At 35.7% G+C, this 22152-nt stretch overlaps 1 protein-coding gene across 9 annotated transcripts in view; it reads right to left on the reverse strand.

The window, feature by feature from the left end:
- Positions 1 to 22152, reverse strand: part of ROBO2 (roundabout guidance receptor 2) — a 648114-nt gene that overhangs the window by 182016 nt on the left and 443946 nt on the right. For all 9 annotated transcript variants that reach the window (XM_077118710.1, XM_077118711.1, XM_077118709.1 and 6 more), the window contains exons 3-5: positions 16321 to 16478; positions 13552 to 13672; positions 358 to 496 (exon numbers count right to left, since the gene is read on the reverse strand). In XM_077118710.1, coding sequence (XP_076974825.1) covers positions 358 to 496; positions 13552 to 13672; positions 16321 to 16478 — 418 coding nt within the window. The remainder of the gene's footprint in view (positions 1 to 357; positions 497 to 13551; positions 13673 to 16320; positions 16479 to 22152) is intronic.

Genomic DNA, 22152 nt, shown 5'->3' on the forward strand with positions numbered 1-22152 from the left:
AAGTATCATGGGAACAGGGCAGCTGAAGGAGGTAAGTGGAGTGAATGGTCAAGTATTCTGTTGGAGCAGACCATCAGAACTAGAAGGCAGCATGAGAAAGAAAGGACGTTGGGAATCCTTGGTATTTATTTGGGTGTGACAGAAAGAATGGACAATCAGGTGGTTATGAGGACATTCAATGAAGGTGTAATATTAAAAGCCCAAAGGATTTGAGTCCAGTAGATATGTGGCTTATATGTATAAACCATACAGGTGAAAAAAATATAATAGGGTATAGGAGTGTTTGGTGACAGGATTGCCAATGCCTTTTTCCTTTTTTATTGATTGGTTATCTAACAAATTGTATGGCTTTCTTACCTTCCTCTTGGCAAGTCTGCATCATCCTTTTTCCATCTCACAGTTGGTTGAGGGTCTCCCTGGACCTGACATCGAAATTCTACAGCTTCTTCTTCCAGCACCACCTGATTAATTGGTCTCCTGAGAAACGTGGGTCGTTCTTGAAAAAAAAAATGGAATAGACGTTGTGTATATTTTAAGTGAATTGTTGAAAAAAAAAAACCTGTGGTTTATTTTTTAGTTCAGAAGTACCTAAGTGTGTATGACAAATATGTCTTGATAAAGTCTTATGAATTCAACATAAATGATACAATGAAATACTTTGCAAAAACAGGAACAGCAATTGCTTGTATATCAGACCATTACAACTTAGTGGAAAAACTACTAAATTGATTCTTCAGTGAATTCTTAAGCCAAATCATGAGGATTGGATCATAAAAAAATTAGAATATTAAGTTCTACAGAAACAAGGGAGGAGACAAAAATGATTACTTCAATCTATTATAATGGCTCATGGTAAAGAAAATTAAAAGTTCAAACTGATGGGAAATATCAAAAAGGAAACAAATGTTAACATTTGTTAATGTTCCATTAAGAATGATAGAGAAGTATATGTAGAATGAAATGATTTCTAAATGTTTTGTTAGTTAATTTTTTTTAATTAATAAAAAAAAAGAATGATAGAGAAAAAAAAGTTTTACTCTCATAATTGTTATTTAAATTTTCCCCTCAGGCTATCATTAGACAATAACCCAAAACTTCATGAAAGTTTTTACCTTATATTTGGAAATGTAGTTTACTTTTTCCCCTTAAATGCAGAAAGACTGCTTTTATTAATTATAGTAAACCATTTAATGTCATGAATCATTTTCTTGGTTTTCGTCTAACCTTCTCTTAAGTCTTCCAAATAGTTGTACATTTTTAAGTTTTCCTAATTTTAATGTTTATGTCTTGTCAGTGTTCTGTTTTAGTGTTTTTTTCTGGTTCTTTGCTCTTTAATTTGGCCCCTACTGTATTCAAGTATTTCTCTTAGTAAAGCAAAAGTGGAAATAAATTTCTGTCCATTAGAAAATTTACCGTCTCATAGAAACATAAAACACAAAGTGATTTTACATATATATCAACATTTTAATTCTTTTTCAGGTTTCTTCCCTTTTGATAACATTCTGACACTGGGAAATTGGCCATTTTAAATTATTACTAGCACACATTTCCCAATTATAGGCACATTCAATATTGCTACTTTTTGATGTAGAAAGAGAACTGAGTCAAGGAAAAGAAAGATGAGAGTCATAGGGAATTGACACAATTTGTCAGGCCATATGTCCTTATTTAGTCATTTACAAATTTAGTTTCAAATCTCTAATTTACAGTTTCAACTATAATGGAACAAAAAAAATGAGACATTTAGCAAAAAGCCTTTAAATTAAAAAAAAAAACACTTCAAAAGACAAACAGTAACAGTTCAGAATGAGGGTATATGATTTTTATTGTCTAAATAAAGATCCATATTTTAAAGCAACTGTTAAGTTACAAGAACAATATTTGGTTGCAATAGGCCAACTATCATTGGCATTCAGAGAAAAGTTAACTATCTCCATAGAGGATTTGCCAGTAGGGATAAAATTTTCTTCAAAGCACAGATTTGTGCATGCTCAAGTATCTGCATTCTGAAACCCCAAAAATCGCAAGCAATAAAACAAGTGAAATAGGATTTTATCATGGAAAGTTTTTAATGCAGATTTTACAAATCATCCATATAGAAAAAAAAAAAAAGAAAGAAAAACAAGGATGCCTAAAACAACCTTAGATTTTAGAAAACCAGAGTGAATTTGCAGCAAAGTGTGCTCAAATACCACAGAGCAAATCCCCATGCTGGGTGGAATGGTTTAATGTGATCCTTGTAGAATGAGCACACTGTGTCCCCAACAACTGTTCTAATGCTGGCATAGTTGATACTGAATTCTTAGTTCCGGCAGTAAAGAGGCAACAGAATCAACCTCTCTTGTGAGTGTTCTATACATTAATAGCAAAAACAAGTCAGAAGCATAGGGAGAAGGGTTGACTTTTTTGCGTGCTATCCCATGAGAATGGTCTTCCAATTCATCTAAAAGTGGCATTAATCCAATATTAAAGAGGGCTAAACCACTGTTCACATCACTTGAGTATGAAAACAATCTGTCAGGATCAACCTTGCTGTCCCCTCCGATCGCCACAAGGGTACTGCACTCCAATTTGCCATAAGATGAATGAGCTGAGAGAAGACACTCCCTCATCACGATTCAGTCAGCACCTTACAGCTTCTCCTGTGTCAGGCTTTGAGCTTACTGACTGGGGAACAGCTAGCAGCTTGGTTTCATGGGAAAAATTGTGGGAGACAAAGTAAGATAGCAACTGGGCGCAAGACTAAAAGGAGCCTTGCATGACGTGTTAAGAAATTTGAACTCTGCCCTTTGAGTGACGGAGCTGTTGATGATTTTTTAAGCAAGACAGGAACATTGTTAATAAGCACATGAAAAAGATCATGTCAGCAGATAGGTGCAAGATAAATTAGAAGAGAGGCTTAAAGCAGTGAACTAGGTCAGAGGGGTTTTGCAAGAAACTATTTCAGCTTAAACTGATGCAGATGCTCTGAAGTCTAGGAAGAGAAGACAGAATTGAGATATCAAAATTGGGTGATCAATAGGTAGTGGAGTGTGAAGAAGAAAAGTTTAGAAACACTCAAATTTCTAGTTTAAGTAAATTGGAACAAATGATAGGTAAAATGTGAATATGGCACGTCTGTGTGTGTGCATGTGTGTGTGTGCACACGTGAAGATTATTTCATCCCATAAATAGTAAGTATAAGAAAATTAACCACTCACGCTTAAGCCAGTGTTAGTCAAGTTTCTGTTACATGAAGTAAAAAAATACCCTTAAGATAAAGAAGTCTATTTATAGTACAGAGGAATAAAGAAAAATAAATGTGATCTTATTTATATGTATAAGAAAAATCCTTGGATTAAAAAAATCTAAATGAATAAAGAATCAGAAGAAACTTCATAAGCATAATACAGTAAATATTAGAGAAGAAAAGTCAAAAAAAGACATTATTTTCAGGCTCTCTGCTTATATGTTTAAAAATATGAAGATATAAAAGACATCTAAAATATTTTTAGATGATGATATAAAGAATAAATAGGTGAAGAACACTAACTATGTTAGTGATAACTGCAGTAAAATATGAGAGACTCAAAAGATCATTTCAGGACTGTTGGCAATATTGGAAAATAGGGGATTTTTGGATAAACTGTGACAAATTCACACACTGAAAAACTATTAAGTCACAGTTAAAGTTAACTATCTGTCTATCTGCTATGGAAAATTTTCATAGCATGCTGCTGATTAAAAAGTAAATTGCATAACACTGTGAGACTAGTTCCATTAAAGTGTGCACACACACATTTTCACCAACATTTTCATATCCTTCCCTTAACATCGTATCAGTCATATAATACCAGGTATGAGTACAATTAATCGGAAGGGCAGTTTTTACATAAGATATTATAAAACTAGAGCTGTCTCTTCCTCCAGAGGACACCACCAGGCTCATTAAGGATTTTTTTGGCAGTCATACATGTTCTAAGCACAATTGTTTTATATGGAGGTTATGCAGAAGCACCTGGTTTATAATTTCAAGAAGAAGCATCTTCTGCAGGATCTCCTAATGAGGCTCTGATGGACTCAACAGGGGTGGAGAGCTTCCCAATGAATCTTCTCTATTCCTTTCTGCCTTTAAGTAGGGTCTAGTTGCTAAACAACTGGAAAACCGGAGGAGAGTAGGTGGTGTAGGAATTCTGGCAAAATTACCTTGGTTCATACTAGAAAATGTAATTGAATGGATGACAGGAAAGAAAAAAAAAAAGATTATGCAATGAATAATCCAGGTTAAATTGCTTGCATATACATGACATATTGAATTTGGTTTCATACCTGAGTATTTAACCTTGCATCTTCCAACAAAGTACTGTTGGAATTTACTGATTATTAGAGTTTGGTCACAACTTTTAAAGTATTATTCTGAGAAAGTCCACAGAACTCTTTTCAGTGACTACTGTTGTCTTATTCCCATTGTTTTCTGTTAATTATACTAAAGTCATCTTTTGCTCTGCAATTTTCATAACTGCTTATAAGGAAACAATGTGCTAAGATCTATAGTTTAACCAAACATTTGTTTAAATGGAAGGGCATTTTATAAGAATTGCTTTATAGGTTCCACTACCAGACATTATTATCAGAAAAATCTGAGAATCAAAAACATGAGCAATAAAGTCTAAAGAAATTGTAGAGACTGAAAAATCTATTTAAAAATCTTATCTCTGGTGGCCATCTGTGTTGATTTGAAAGGATGTATATTCCCTAGAAAAGCCATGTTTTAATCAAAATCCCATTTCATAAAGGCAGAATAATCCCTATTCAATACTGTATGCTTGAAACTGTAATCAGATCATCTCCCTGGAGATGTGATTTAGTCAAGAGTGGTTGTTAAACTGAATTAGGTGATGACATGTCTCCACCCATTTGGGTGGGTCTTGATTAGTTTCTGAAGTCCTATAAAAGAGGAAACATTTTGAAGAATAAGATATTCAGAGAGAGCAGAGTAGAACGACATAGCCACAAGAAGCAGAGTCCATCAGCCAGTCACCTTTGGAGATGAAGAAGGAAAATGCCTCCCTGGGAGCTTCATGAAACAGGAAGCCAGGAGAAGAAGCTAGCAGATGACACCATGTTCGCCATGTGCCTTCTCACTAGAGAGAAACCCTGAACTTCACTGGCCTTCTTGAACCAAGGTATCATTCCCTGGATGCCTTTGATTGGACATTTCTATAGACTTGTTGTAACTGGGACATTTTCTCGGCCTTGGAATTGTAAACTAGCAATTTATTAAATTTCCCCTTTTAAAAGCCATTCCATTTCTGGTAGATTGTATTCCAGCAGCTAGCAGACTAGAACACCACTGTTATCATAAGTCAAATACAAAACCAAGATTCTTTCAGGAACAAACCATAAAACTTTCAAGGAATGTATTGGGTGTGAAACTGAGGAGTTAAGACTTAATGAATGATTATGACTAGTGAAACATTATATAATCTTTTTTTCATTCTAGAGTAGAGTGGACAGAGAAGAAATGCCTGAAATCTCTGAAGTGTAATCCAGCTGCCCTGATTCCAGAGAATGATTATAAAAGTCCTTATCTTGTGCTTTTGCCCTTTTTTTTTTAACTTTACAAATTTGTAAGGGCAAATGCCCTAATGCTAATTGAGGAACTGAAGTCATCCATTAACTTGTTCCAGGCCCAGTTTTGCTCTTTTAAATTCATAAACTGTTTCTGCTTACACGTGTTATTGAAATGATAACCCTGTCTCCCTTCCTTTCTGCTTGCATTTGCGATTGAAACTCTAATGACTTCATCTCCCTTCATTAGAATCCATAAAAACTTTGAACCCTCTAGACCTGGGGAGACAAATTTTGGGGTCAATAGGCCATCTGCTCTTCTGTTTCACGCTTAGCATTAAACTCTTTTGGTCTTTGAAACCCTGGTGTCTCAGGAATTGGGTCTTTTGAGTGTATCAGACATAGAGTTCACCACCTTTGTCCAATACCAGGTGTGTCAATTTGTATCAAAATTCATTTTCAAAGAAATTTAAACTTAAATAAGAAAGTAAGTAGATCACCCTCCATGCCCACAAATGCCCTACTGAGTGTGTACTACCATGAAGCTCACACAATCAAAATAAATATAAACAAAGAAAGCTTGAACAATTACATAACAAGCAAACTTAAAAAATAAGTTTACCCATTTTCCCATGTTATCACCCTATGTCTGATTACATACTGAAAAAACAGGAGAAGAAATCTTAAGGGCTTTTGCTGACTGCCGTTATCAATCAAATTAGAGTCCCTCCAATTCTTAATGTCTTTGCTAATGCAACTAACTTTTTTTTTTTTCACGTGAGATTAACTGGATTTGAATCACCTGCGTAACTTGCTTACTAGGTTAGTCTCTCTCCAGGCAGTAGTGTTGTTTGCAAGTGTGGTACTCTGTAAAATACAGCTCTTAAGAAATCAGGTCAATTTATTTCCAAATTAGCATTCTGTAAAATCCAACTTTCTATATGGCTATAATAAAATCAAGTGCCAAGGCTCCTGGTATAACTGAACATTGTAGGTTATTTCAATAACATTCAGAAAGCAGCAAAATATCAAAATTAGCACAAAACAACATATATCTGCAATGCGGTTCTATAATATCTACTGAGCTTCTTATTTTCATGCTACAATAGAGGAAACTGAGTACCCAGTGAACAATTTTCTCTTTTCAACTTCATTCAGTCATTGAAAATGGCTATAAAATTGGCAGTGGCTGCACCATGGCAGCTATTCCCAGGATGACCTTAAGAATTATAAAATAGACTTTTCTCGACATTATAAAGGCAGTGCTATTGCAATAATTACATAGAGAGTCCGTTAAGTCCTGTAAGACCAAAGCTATACCATAAAGGGACATTGGAGCTGGCCAATGCCTGTAAACCTTAATGTGACCTTAGCAGAAGAAATTGCCACCCTGCAGTTTCTATTAAATTAAGAAGTCAGATGGCTAGCCCTAATATGTATTCTTTTATTTAAGTGGGCATTACAAAGAAAGGGGAATATGAGAGTCATTGAATGCAAATTTTTGCACGGTTATGACTTTCTAAAAAGACTACATGACCGCGATTCGGCTCTCTGAATGTGATTAAATAAAGTCTCACTAAATGTTCTTGTCTGAAAATCATCATATGAAGGTAAACACTCTCAGAATTTTTTTTAAGTCTCTCATCAAATTTTAGAGGTGAAGTTTCATGTGTGCTATTAACATGATAAAACAGTTGCTCTGAAAGCAGCTGCCTGTCTAACTCACCACTATTTTTAAATACTTGAACAGGGCTCGGCACACAGTAGCTGCTGAAGAAATATTTGTTGAACTAATTAATGGATAAGATAATTATTTTGCTGTTTTAAAGCAAACATTTTCTTTAAATCATCTGGATTTTAATAGCACCTCATGCTGTAAACAGCACTGCATTTTCTTACATGAAATTCACAGGTTATCGATTAAATATGGGTGTTTCCTAGGGTTTGGTGCTGATGTATCTTCTCACATAGCTTTATCTCTGCTCAGTCCATCAATTATGATCTCTCATGAAATGACTAAAAATCAACATCACTAGATAAAAACTCTGTCCTTAGCCCCAATAAGCTAGCCAGTTCTCAATCTGATCATCCTACAATAAAAACCATCAGCAGACATAGAATTGCCAATAGTCCTTTTAATGAAAATCAAACAAATATGAATGAACAACAAAAGAACACTTGCCATTTGAAGAAAGCCTCCCGTGTAAAAGACAGAGAATAATACAAACAAAGGGGGAAACAGAAACTCAAAAGAAACATGTCAGGGAACCATCATGAGAAAATTTCAAAAAATAAAACTGTGTTATCAAAATCACCAGAGATATGAGACATATTGCATTCATACAACAATAGCAGTGTGTTATAAGGTAGAACTAGAGAAAAAGATCTAGAAAGACTAACAGCTAATTAATGAATAGATGTTTGACAGAGAGACAGAATAGAGGAAGTGAGGAGGAAATTCTGATGCACTGTTTGCATAGAGAGTTTTAAGATTGTTTTGCTCACCAAGTGTCCATCCAAAAGAAGGAAAAAAGTGTCACAGCAAGGTATGCTACAGAAAATTTTCAGAGAACTGGGATTAGAAGATAATAATAAAAATTTGGAAAGAGAATAAACCTAACCACATGCAAAGATAATGCAATCAAAATATCAGTAGAGATACTGGAGTGATAACTTCAATATTCAGAACAGAAATTTATTTTTTTTAAAAAGAACTGCATAACCATTCAAAAGACCAGTTGTTCTGTTATTTGGATCGGAACTGTAACCTAGACTCCAGAAAGCAGGAGAGAATTACTGTTCTGAATAAAGGGTTTCACACACACACACACACACACACACACACACACACACACACACACACACACACGGCAACATGATGAGGCAAACAGAAAATCCAGTACTGAAGAAAAGGGAAGACAAATACTAGGATAAAACTTCTGCACCCATCCTAGACAGTCGGCTTTTCCCAGCCTAATTTGGTCAGAAGTGAAAAGGTATTTAAAGAATAGCTGAACAACAAAAAATGGAATATATATTATTTTAAAACTGTGTTAAGCAAACATTATGTACAAGGGGAAAATGGATTATTTATTAATTCAGAGAACAAAAATAGTTCCAGGAAAAAAGTATTTGCAATAATATAATTCTTAGCTCCCCATAATAATATTTATATGGCTTTAATAGCTGAAATTCTGAATATTGATATAACTAACGTTCTAACGTTCTAACTAGGAAGATGAAAGGAAGGTGCAGGTGAGAAGGTGGAGAAAGGCATATAATTGGGCCAAATCATAATTTTCCAAATAGGAAGTCCAAGTAGTAGATACATTGATACATCAATAGTAGAACAAGCAGAATATTTAGAAACATGGAAATAAATCAAAGAATAAATAAATCACGATAAAGGAGGCTGTGCAGGAATGCTACCCATTGAGGAACGTGTGTTGGCAGAGAGTGGAAGCAAGATACTTTCGTATTTTATTATAAGCTTTGTAATATATATTGAAAATGTATTCCTAAAATTTTCATGGTTACTTTGATAAACATTTAAAATAATTTGGAAAAAATCCATGCTATTCTTTCACGGTTTTTAAAGACAGCTAAATTTTAGATAACTGATATTCCAAATCACCCATAATTAGAAATTTAATTACATCCTCAAAGCTTATTTCTCTGACTTCATGATGTTTAGAACTTAATTAACAATGTAAAATGCTAGTATTGAGGGTGTCCTTTATGAAGCCATTTAGAACATACCATAGATCCATTTAGACTCTCATACATATTGATAACTTTTAGATTTGGTATTGGTCACTCTGGTAGTTAGATTCAGGTGTCAGCTTGCCTAGATGAAGGTGTCTAGTTCTATTGCTGTAGACATGAGCCAATGGCATGTGAACCTCATCTGTTGCTGATTATATCTGCAGTCGGCCAGGAGGTATGCCTGCTGCAATGAATGATGTTTGATTTAATTGGCTGGTGCTTAAATGAGAGACTCAACGTAGCACAGCCCAAGCAGCTCAGCATATCTCATCTCAGGACTCACAGCTCAACACTCACAGCTCAGCCCAGGCCTTTGGAGATGCAGAAATCAATCACCCCGGGGAAAGATGTTGGAACCCAAAGGCCTGGAGAGAAGGCCAGCAGAGATCACCCTGTACCTTCCCACGTAAGAAAGAACCTCAGTTGAAAGTTAGTTACCTTTCCTCTAAAGAACTAAATGTCAACTAAATAAATCCCCTTTTACTGAAAGTCAATCCGTCTCTGGTGTGTTGCATTCCAGCAGCTAGCTAACTAGAACAGTCCCTAAACTACTATGTTTTTTTTACAGTCAGCAAATGTTGCAGAAGAACAAACACAATAAATAATTCATGGAATATGGAACAGTAACTTTCCCAACATCATTATACAGTGATCATACCAGATCTTGTCTAAAGGGCAGATTATTTAAATATGTTGCAATTTTCAAACGAAAAATATTCAGAGTCCAAGCCTACTTAATAAAGAAAAAAATACTAATAACGGAGAAAACTATTTACTCCAACATATATCTTAGAAAGCAGATAGCTGGCGTCTGGGGTTGGATCGTGTCTCCCAAAAAGATATGATGAAGTTTTATTCCCCTGTCCGTGAGGATGCAAACTTATTTGGAAATAGGGTCAGTACAGGTGGAATTGGGTAAATTAAAATGAGGTCATACTGAATGAAGTAGGGTGAAGCTTTAATCCAATATGATTGGTGTCCTTAACAGAAGAAGAAAGAAGACAGAGAGAGAAAAGCACCAGCAGAAATGTGTGTGCATGTGTGTGTGTGAGAGAGAGAGAGAGAGAGAGAGAGAGAGAAAGTAGCCATATGAAGATAAAGCAGAGATTAGAATAACTGGATTACTGGAAAATACCAGAAGTCAGGAGGGAGTCATGGAACAGACTATTCTCTTCAGTCTACAGAGGGAGGATGACTCCGATACCTTGGTATAGACTTTTAGACTCCAGAAACATGAGACAATACATTTCTGTTGTTTTAATCCACCCAGTTGTGGTACTGTGTTTTGGCAACCCCAGGAGATTAAGACGGACTTTTATTCATTTGAGCATTTTCCTTGCAGTTCTTAAAAAGATTTTATATCTTGACCAATTAGATACCATTAGTTACTTCTTTCTCTATAACTTAAAGATTGAGTCACAACCAGACTCAGCTGATGTGGAGTAATCATTGGCAGTGGGGGAGGCAGGACTATTGGATGATTTTGGCATCATCAGAAAAAGACAATCAGGTGTGAAGACAAGCAATGTTTAAATATAAAACTCTTGGTGAAACCAGTAAGGCATTCTCTAACTAATTTATTTATTTTTTTAAGTAGCTTCAAAGGGGAAAAAACTTCCAGAGGCCCTCTGGGGAAAAAAAAATGAACAAAAGAAAAATAAGAAAGTCACAAAGGACATTTAAAAACCTCTAGTAATTACAGAGCATTTACAGTGATCAGATTTGTTTAAGGTGGATTAGGGGCTACATGAGGATAAAATTGGGGTGGAGTAGGTGAAATGAAATGCAATCAGGTTTACTTAATGATTACGTCACAAACGACACTGACAACAATGAAATATAAAACAGTTCACAAGAAAATATGTACTGGATGCAATTTTGCCAAAATAAAACGAGGAAGACCTTGGTTCAATTTCTGTCCTGTGCACTTGCCCCACCCGAAAAACAAAACAAAACAAAAATGACAAAAGGTGCTGTAATAACGGGATACTCACATGGAAAAAGAATGAAATGTGACCCCCGCCACAGAGCACACACACACATACATACACACACACACACAAAGCAAAGAGGAATTAAAACTTAAAAATATATATAGCACAGTATTTTATGTTCTCTTAGAATTGAGGAGTCAAGACACGGAAGGGTTCTCTCTCACTGAATACTTCCCACATCCTCGATTCAGACCATATCACTGCTCCTCTGGGTACTTCCAGGTTTGGGTTCTGTTTCCTTATCAATAATGGAGTTTCAGTTTTTCTCTATATTCAATATTGCACGTACAAACCCTCAGGTCAGTTCTGACTAGTCTCCTAAATCAATTTTTTTTCCAGAGGAACTGTCTTTAGACAACTTCAATCTCTTTGGTTTGCAACTATTTTCAAAATAACTTAGAAGATGGGCAGGCCATGGTGGCTCAGCAGGCAGGAATGCTTGCCTGCAATGCCAGAGGACCCAGGTTCGATTCCCGGTGCCTGTCCATGTTAAAAATAAATAAATAAATAAAATAATTTAGAAGAGACCACATAATTCCTGACATGCTTCGAGATCTCACCCTAATGTCTTCAGTGAAAGTAGGGTAAATATTTCAGAAAACTGTTGCATTATTGATAAGTCTAATTGCTTAGGTAATGACAGACTTCTGAAAGCAGTAGACTGTTGTAATGCAGAATTTTTTCTATTCCAAACTTCGTGGTAGTTAGAAAGACAGAGGTGAGCGCTTCCTTAAGTAGAAGAGCTGTACTTGTGGGCTTCCAAAGATAATGTTCAGCGACCACTAATTTCATACCTCACCAGGCAAAACTACATTTTACTCATCACAGAGCCCACCACATTTTGAGACTCTGACAGATGATTGCATGAAATTTAAGGACAAACTTATACTTGTCTGAGCGCTCTTTCAACAACTTTATTTTTGCTATTCAATTCCTACAACAAATTATGGGGTTTTCCCGGTCTTTGTCATTTGGGACATCAAGCTGCTTAGTATCCGTGGGGATTATTACAGAGATTACTTGCCACTCAAAGTGACTGAAAAGAGAAAGCCTGCACTCTGGTACATTCAGAAAGCACAACCTTAACTCTCCAAACGTAAAAGAAATTATAATGTGCTCTTAGTCCATCCCAGCACTCCCATATGCCAACGAAGGTTATATTCCAAAATGCAGAGGTTTATTTAGGGACCTATGCAGGACATGGGTGTTATATTGGGCATGTTCTGAGTATTGACCAGAAATATGGATCTTTTCATATCATACATAGAAAAAGAAGATTATTTTCCTGGCAAAGAAAAGAAATTTAAAAATCACAATGATCTCTTGCATTTTAAGTAACCATATAATATATGTGATAATTAAATATTTTACTATAAGATATAGCTTAATAACTCTTATATCATAAACATTCATGTCTATATTTATAATATCTGTTCATACAGAGACTTGAATGAGACATGAATGCAACCTAAAAGAATATTTTGTTTTATAGGATCTTTTGTATGTCTGTTTTTTCTAATTTTCTGATATACTGTTACTTTTTTTCTTTTCCACAGCTGCCCATAATGTTTTCTTTTGTTTGCTTAGCCATCTTTATTATTCCAAAAATTATTTTTCCTAATGCTTTCTCCAACTTATCTGTGATACAGATCTAATCTATTTTTGACCTGGTAACTGAATTGTTATGGCCAAAAATTCTGTTAGTTCTTAAAGAATAAGAAACAAAAATATCATAATAAGTTAGAATTTGTTTTTACCCCACGTTTTGATTAGATATAGAGTCATTTTATCATGAGCTGGAATGGTAAATAATTCAAAATTTTAAAAAGCAGAAAACAAGTGAAGTTCTTTGCATTGCACTCTTCAATTTAAAAAAAAAAAAAAAACTTGACCTGTGTCTGGCACCAGTAGGTGCCTGATAAGGGCATTAGAGTGCAGTAAGAAATTTTAGAACAGTGTGATATCCCCAATAAGACTGGAGAAATCCATTTTGTACATCTGAGCAAAATACCAAAAAGTTTATAAATACATAAATAAAGTAGATGAATTAACATTTCAAAGTTTTTTTTTCTTTCTGTCATTGGAAATTTTGAGAAAACAAGACAATTCTATTCTGTCTCTAGTTTTCACAAATCAAGAGTAATTGTCTCTTTATGGCCCTTTTATCAGCGTTAACAAACATATTGAAAACAAAGAAAAAGTAGATATGAATAGCAATTTATAATCTAAAAGAGAATTTTACCAAAGACAGTCAGCTCTGCTGGATCACTGTCTCTTTCTCCCACCATATTAGTGCCCACACAGGTATACATTCCTGCATCACTTTTCCTGGTATTGGAGATCATCAGTTTACCACCACGGATCTGTTAAAATTAAATAAAAAGAAAAGATAGCAAAATTAATGTTATTAATAAGAACATTGTATATTTAAGAACAACATTTTCTTTTAGGATATGCTTCAATATCTAAGACACAGAACTGTTCCACTACTTTGGCATTTGCATGAATCCTTTCTTCTCTTCAGTTTATCCTCAATATGAGCCTTCATAAGCTATGGGGAATGTCTCCAAAGCAGCCTGCCTGTCTCCTGCCTGGTCCTATTTTGAGCTTTGTGACTCCCCCTACTACATCCTAAAGATATGCCTGGTATCGTTTCAGTGTTGCTATTGTCATTTGTCACCAGAAAGGAGCACTGGATATATGCTGTGGATAATGAAATCCAGATGACTCTGAGAAATTCAACAAGTATTTCTTGAATACTGCTATGGGATGGATAGTGTTCTAGTCTCTTGGAACATACTACCAAACCAAGTACTCCATGAATCTCTGCCTTATGGGGCTTATATTTCAAATGATAACATAACTGTCTCTGTACATCTTAGCTGTATTTAAAAGAGATGGATTTTGGTGAAGTGGGATAAAAAATAAAACTTGTAAAATGATGGGTATGAATTAGTAGAAACCATTGGCTTCTAGTAAGGTTTTTCAGAATATCTTAAATGAGAAAACTTATTCACTCAAGAAACAAAATCAATAATATTAAAATTCCAGTTCATTGAAGAGGATATTAAAGGGCGTTAGACTTTCAGTAAGTGTATCATCACTCATAACTTCTTTTCAAGCCTTTTTTGTGCTTATCTAATCCAACAATCTTAACTTTTAAATGATTGAGGGCCTTTAGAGAGATATCAGCTAAGAAATTGCCAGTTTCCTTTTTAATTTCATAGGAAAACAAACTTATTTTGGTTTATTTTCGTTAGAAATAGTTCATGCTCTAAAACTTGTCATGTTATAAAAAGAGATTTTCCTTTTTTTTTTTCACATGGGCAAAACAGACCATCAACCTTTTCTCATTATTTACAGCAGAGCATGATGACAGATTATAAAAGTGGACAATGGAGGCTATTTCTCCTTCCTTTGAAGGTGGGCTTCTTTAGGTGACTTGCTTTGACCAATGGAATGACAGTAAATGTTAAACTGGCAGAAAGCAGCTGGCCCATAAGGACTCGCTCACTCCGTCTTGCTGTAGCTAGAACCTAGAGACCAGTGGGAACCAGCATGAGCCAGCTGCTGGGAAATTGGAGGCAACAGGGAAGAGAACCAAGATGCCCAGATTAGAGCTGGCCGATTGTCAGGCATGTGAATAAGGCCATCCAAAATCCATCTCGCTGCTCACACACATTTAATCACGCTACAGAAGTGTGACGATGCCTAGCAGAGACCAGCCAAGCCAGCCCAGATCAGAACTATCAGGCTGGTCCACAGAATTGTGGCATAAATGCAAAGGCTGTTACAAGCCACTGTGATTCTGGTTGGTTAGTTAGGAAGCAAAAACTAAATAATATCAAGATGAACTAGAAACTGTTGAACATGGATTTTAGCCCATAAGCAGCAGCGCATTTTCAAAGTTTAGTACCTAAACAGAGGCTGGTAAGAACCAATGCAGATCCTCAGAGGGCCAATAGTCACACCCGAAATATATGAATATATACAGTGATCTCTTAAACCATCTATCTGTTTCTGTGCCATGTTGTAATCAAAATGTGCGCATTAGAAAAATCCTCATTTATAATAATTTTTAAAAAGAAGATAGACATCCCAGACTCTATTGACATTTGATTGACATAAGATATTTTTTCAGTTAAATAAAACATTACTTTAAATATATGCAGTCTCAAGTATTGCAGAATATAAAGGTGTAATTTTATATTATCAATAATAAATAATAATCAGTTTATTACAAACTATTATTAGAAGGGTGAGGTATTATACAATATTTCAGTAGAGTGGTTCTCAGAAACTTCATAGACAGATGTTGAGAAGCTATTTTGATAAAATAAAATTATTAAATGACATTCCAGTTGTTCTACCTCTTGACCAGTTTCTGAGTGGTTCATTTTGAATCTTAATCATCCATTCATCCTGATCACCATTTACTCTTTAAAAATAGATTTTCTATATGAGCTAAACTCCAAAATCAGCCATTAGCTTTTACTTTGATTTAATTTCATATCTACTAACTTTTTAAAATTCATGAATGAGTAACATTTTACTGTTATAAACATTATTTAACTGGAAAAGTTCGAAAAATGCTCAAAATTTATCACCTCACATTTTTTTCTCACAATTTTGAAAATTGGGTCCCATGAAATGTTTTAGTGAATTTGGCTTTTGGCCCTCATTACTTCTTAGCACTTGTAATCAATAGATATATTTAGAGATCTTAGAATTTAGATGCCTATACTGTACTGCAAAGATCTGTTGACATATTTAGAATAGAATTATCAATATTCATATAATATGTACACTTGATATATACAGTGTTTCTGTCTGCTATGCCTCATTCCAAGTCTTTTTTCTTTTAAATACCTATTTTCAAATCTTTTCAATATACTATAAGCTTTCAAATACAACTGTCCCATTTTATTAGCAATACATTACTATTAATAAAATCCATCTATGCAAGTCTTGATATTCATTCTCTTTAGACCATCATTTTTATTTGACTCACACTTATTCTTTCTTCCTTGTCATCAATTCGGATTTTGTCTTTTTTCCAGTAGATGGTGGGTTCCGGGTGTCCCCGAGGGGGCTGGCACTCCAGGATTGCAGGTTCTCCAGCTGCCACGACAACATCTGTGGGGTTCTGTCGGAAGTCATCCCGTAACACTGAAAAAAAGTAAGTAAAATAAAAGAAAACTCAGTGACAATGACTTCTGCTTTCTGGTGCAAGAGCTAACTTCTCTTAACTACTCTGTTCTACTGAAAATCGCCAGAATATTTACTGTGAGTATAGCCAGAGCCATCTTAAAATATTGTAGAACCTTTCGCTTCCTGGTGCCTGCTCATGCAAAAAAAAAAAAAAAAAAAAAAAAAAAAAAAAATTCTAGAACCTAAATGCACACAATGTAACAATAAGGGAATGGCTGAATAACTGATGTTGCCCCTTTGCTCTCAAGACCTATTTTAAAAATGAGATGGAGCTGAAGAAGATAAGGTGAAGCATATTCTTATATAATCAACATATAATTATATATAAAATAATAATCAGCATATTATTTTGAGACTTAAAGAGAGCGAGGTGCAGAACTATTAATTCTGCTTTCTAGAAGCAAAAGGCATATTTACATAAATCTATACAAATACTTTAAAATAAGTTTTCAAGTTATATTAAAACCCTGAAACGATGTCATGTGCACGTGACATGTCTGTGAGCACGTGTGCTGGTCTGAGGGGAAGTAGGGGTGAGGACTCTTTTAGACAGCCCTTTCTTGTGACATGAATATGGACAAGATGCTCACTGTTTTCATTACACTTCAGAAGACAAACACATTGTTCGCTCTTTCAACACGCGAGCACCCACATACACAGGGCTGCATTTTCATTCGCTCTGCATCTCCACCTGCCGAGCGACATCTGGGCAGCGCGGCATTCTGAGCAGAGATATCCCTTGTAGCACTTTTGCCAGTCTGAATTTCCCCTCCTTTCATTAAGGAGAACAGCAGGTTGGACCTCCGCTGTAACCTCCGAAAATCTGGCATGCCTGGCTCTCCAAATGTCACCTATCTATCTGCTTGTGTTTTTTTTTTTTGCTGCTGGCAAAATGAAAAGCCTGGAGAAGTGATGGGGCCCTTATCGGAAAGCTGGGTTAATTTAGCAAATAAGGGCTATATTTTAGTATAAACATTCAAAAGACAGTTGAGACCAATTAACATATGATATACCTCAAGTGCCTCCATTTTTCCTGTTCTTTAATATGCCAACATTGACAAGTTTGGTTCTGAAATGTATTGAAGGGTAAAGAAATAATTAGTTTGTCTGTACCTGTATGTGTGCATGTATATGGGTATGCATGTGTGTATATATATTTGTGTGCATATAAAAATTGGTTGAGCTGCTTGAAAGCAAAATCAGGCAGTTTGCGCTAGCCTCTTATTTAAATCATCTGCTGCAGATGGAGAGGAAGTCAAACCAACTACCTTTGGAGTTTTTTAAGGAATCCCACTTCAACACTCGGATTCTTTGTTATACCAAGTCTCTAGGTTAATTGTCATTCTCCAAATAAATAAAAATCCCCTGTCCCGGATATAGCTCCAGAGAGACAACTGATGACTTCTAATGCTTTTCTTTTCTCGTCTTTTGCAACATATCCTTTAACACGGTTTTCCATCTTAATGAAGTCATGGCCCTTTGCGAGATTAGACAATCCTGTCTCCTATTGAAGGTGCAATAAGAACGAATTCAGCACAAATGGTCCACTTTCAGTTTATAAGCTGATTAATTCACTACTGCTTTCGCTGCTAAGGAAATGTGTTCCATTTTAGCACTGTGAACCACACGTTTTTGGTCCCTTGTCTAACTGGCAAGAAAGGTGTGATTTATATGCATAAGGATTTGCTTTCTGAATGGGCTGAGGGAAGTGTACATTTAAATGTGACATTCAGGCGATGAGAAGGGGTTAACCCTGTGGTTCCCTCTTGCAGGTAAATCCAGAGAGAGCAAGCTGGTGACTCATTTATATTCTTAATACAGAACAGCTGCCTATTTATGCAATGTTAAGAAGTGCAAAAATATGGTAACAGGGTGATGAGCACCCCTACAATATCCTGTCCTGGCAACAAATGGTGTTTTGGCAGGACCTCAATCTGTTCCAAAATGGCACATCTGGTTAGTTGAAGGGCCTTCTCTAGCTGGACTTGTAATAAATGGCATGCCAAAAAGCCTCCGCTCAAAATGTACATAAGTCCAGTGCAAACCATTTAGAAATGCAGTGTTAAACCATTTGCAACAATCCAAATTTTTAAAAAAACAGCCTTTTGTCACAGGGTGGGGGAACAAAAAGGAGGAAAGTATCACAACAAACTACAAGATCTGCTACTGTTAAACAATATAACATGTGTTTATGGTGTTCACAAAAAAAGAAAATGACATCACAAATAAAGCCAAGAGATCGAGCATCAGCTATAATTTTAGGTTTTCAGACTATTCACCCTTAGAATAGGGTGAGATAATGGTATAATTGGTACTATACCCTCTTCAACTTGTAAAATGTTCCTTGGGTTTGTTCAGACTCAGCTAATTCATTTTTATTTACTTATGCCCTTTCTTTCACCCTAAATCTTTTGGGTATTAAAATGTGCTCCCTCCCTTCTCCCTGTCATTCAAGAGAAAAGAAGCCACTTTTCAGCAGGTTTTATCACAGCAAATAAAAGAGAAAATTCCCTAAGAAAATGGTAAAATTCTTTTTACTCTTCTCAAAATGTAAAGGTGGATATATATATATATACACATATTCAGACATTTGCTTATATGTTACTTAGGTTTCAGTATCCTCTCAGAAACATGAGCAAAATAAGATGAAATTCTTCACAGTTCCCATTTTTCTGCTAATTACTAATTTCTGTCTTGGATTTTGCCCTGTGCTTTATCACAGCAGAAAAAATAATAGAAGGGAGCCACCACAATACAGGATACACATGGGTTGAATGAAAGGAACTAAAATAGTCCTTTCAAATGTGGAAAAGCAAAGCAAGCACAAATCTAGTCCATATTTTCATTTTCCTTAAGTCCCATCCTAGAAAGAACTGATAGCTACATTTTCAAAAATTTGGTTTACACAGGTAAACCCAAGTTAGTATATGCAGCAATGTGTGTATTATTCAAAGCTCAAAAAAAGGTTTTTAAATAGGGTTAAGGAAATAAACCCGATGGACTGAAAAAAAATGGGTAAAATGACAAAAGCAGGGAGGGTTTCAGTACATTATACTGCAAAATGGTATAAATACAGTAGTTTTGATGTAGCACTTGTTTACAAATCTAAGTTTAGAATACACGATCTCAAATCTCCATGGGGGTAAAACAATCTAAATGGCTAAATAATATTCATTTCTCCATATGAGTCAGAAAGCACAGATGAGAGTGTGTCCACCCAGCCAGTCATAATAGAATCTGGAGTTTATTTTCATATTTTTCCATTGAAATGCACTGTGACCTAGAAAGTTATTCTGAGCAAACAGAAAATTCTGAGCTACTGATGTGTTTGATAAAATATTAATATTAATGACATAGAGATTTCTGGAAAATTCCCAATTCTGTGATTATGTGTTAAACAAATACCACGTGCCCAGCACTGTCCTATAAACTGGATATGGAATATAAAACAAGAATAACATGATAGTGCCTGTGGTAAGCCACTTCTAAGATGCTCCCCCCCCCCCCCCCTCCAGTGATTCCTGCCTCCTGGTATCCACTCCCTTCTGTAATCTCCTCTGCTTGAGTGAGGGCTGGACCTAATGACTTGCCTTTGATGAACAGAATATTGTGATGCGATGGGATGTCACTTCTGAGACCATGTTATAAAAGACTGCAACTTTCATCTTGCTGGTATAGCTCTCTGTCTGTCTGTCTCTCTCTCTTTCTCTCCTCTCTCTTCTCATGTGCTTGCTCTGATCGAGGAAGATGTGTTGGCAAGGACTAAGGACAACATCCAGTCAACAGTCAACAGATAGAGGGAAATGAGGCCCACTGTCTTACCCACTTTGAGGTCCGAGACCCTTCCAACAACCCCATGAGCTCGGGAACAGACATTTCCCAGTCCAGCCTTCATTCGAGACTGCAGGCCTGACCAGCCCCTTCCACTTTCATAGCAGCCTTATAAAAGACCCTAAGAAGTGGTCTAAATCATACCCACAGTCCTGATCCACAGACTTTGAAAGGATAAAGCCCCACTAAGTTTATGGTAATTCATTTTTAAGCCTCACTAAGTTCATGGTAATTTATTTTAATTACCATTACAGCCCCACTAAGTTTATGGTAATTTATTACCAAGCAGTACCTAACTATTATAGTGCCCTAAAAGAGCTTTGCATCTAGTTGTGATTTTAGACTTTGACTCCTGCCTCCTCACAACCACAGGTCCTTTCATTTGCCAAGGCCTCTCCCTTCTTAGCTTCGATCAATGTTTGCTTTTACCTTGGTGGATAAACTTGAGGCAAAACCTTCCTCAGACATTTTCATCTTATTTTACTACAAGTTAGCAATAATAATGAAATGAAACTGTGAAAGATACCTTCTTGAACTACAGCGTACACATCCTTCCAAGTAAAGTTATTAGAAACATAAGCCTAAAATAATTATTGATAAAAATATTCATATACACAGGTAGATAAATAAAACCATCTACATCAAACTGAACTGATCATGAGGAAGTTAATCTTAGAAGGAATTGTAACAGAAAAGTGTGATGAAGTAACCAAGAAGTTAGGATTTAAGGGATGATTATGATTACTGAATTATTATATGGATACTCATTTTTACTTCTGGTATATTAGAGTAGACAGAAGGTAATACCTGAAATCTTTGAAATGTAATCCAGTTTCCTTGCTTGATCTCTGATAATGATTGTATAGTCTTTATCTAGTACCCTTGTGATTGTAAAAACCTGTGACTGACCTTCACTTGTACCCATTTATCTAGTTTTTCATATTTAGAGTCTTGTGATCACTGAAGCAGCCCCTTGTGTTTATTAGTGAAGAGTCCTGGGTCAGCCCAGAACAAACCACCACAAGTTCAAAGTTATCGTGATAAGAGAGACTGGATCTAACCAAAACGGGTCCACCTGACACGTGCAGTAGCTTAGACTTGAATCTGTAAGTGACCTGTACCTCGTCACAGTACTAAAAATCATGCCCATCATCATATTAAGGCCGCCATTTTCTTACATTGCTCTGTGACTAAGCATGTCATCAATCCACACATGCTCAATAATCAGGTCAACTCTAATGACATCATCTGGGGCCACTGTGCTCATTATCCTAAACCTGCCCATCTTTTAAAGCTATAAAACTATCCGATTTTGGGGGGCCAATAGGCCATCTAATCTCCTGCTTCATGCCTAGCAGTAACTTTTTCTCTCATTGAAACCCTGATATCTCAGGAATTGGTCATTTGAGCCCATCAGGCAGAGAACTCACCACTTTTTTCTGGTAACAATGAGAAGCAGTTGAAAATCAAAGCCAACTCTGTATGTGCCCGCGGGCAGTTGGAGTATGCAGTAAATTGACCTCCAACATTCTTAACAGAACACTGAACTTTAATCTCAAGTAAAGGCTCACTGAGTGCACATTTTAGGTTATAAATATGAAATTTTAGTAAATCTTGATATTTAGAAGGCTGGTCAATAGCTTTCAGTTATACATACATGAAATTGCATGCCCTTTTTCAATAAAAATTGTTTTAAACTTGTTTGTTTGGATTGGTTTGTAGGCCCACATAAAGACACTTTTGATCTCTTTATTTTATTATTTATTTTAAAAATAATTGCACTATTAGTAGTTTAAACTCA

Source organism: Tamandua tetradactyla, chromosome 10 (assembly GCF_023851605.1).
Source record: "Tamandua tetradactyla isolate mTamTet1 chromosome 10, mTamTet1.pri, whole genome shotgun sequence".
Classification (NCBI taxonomy): domain Eukaryota; kingdom Metazoa; phylum Chordata; class Mammalia; order Pilosa; family Myrmecophagidae; genus Tamandua; species Tamandua tetradactyla.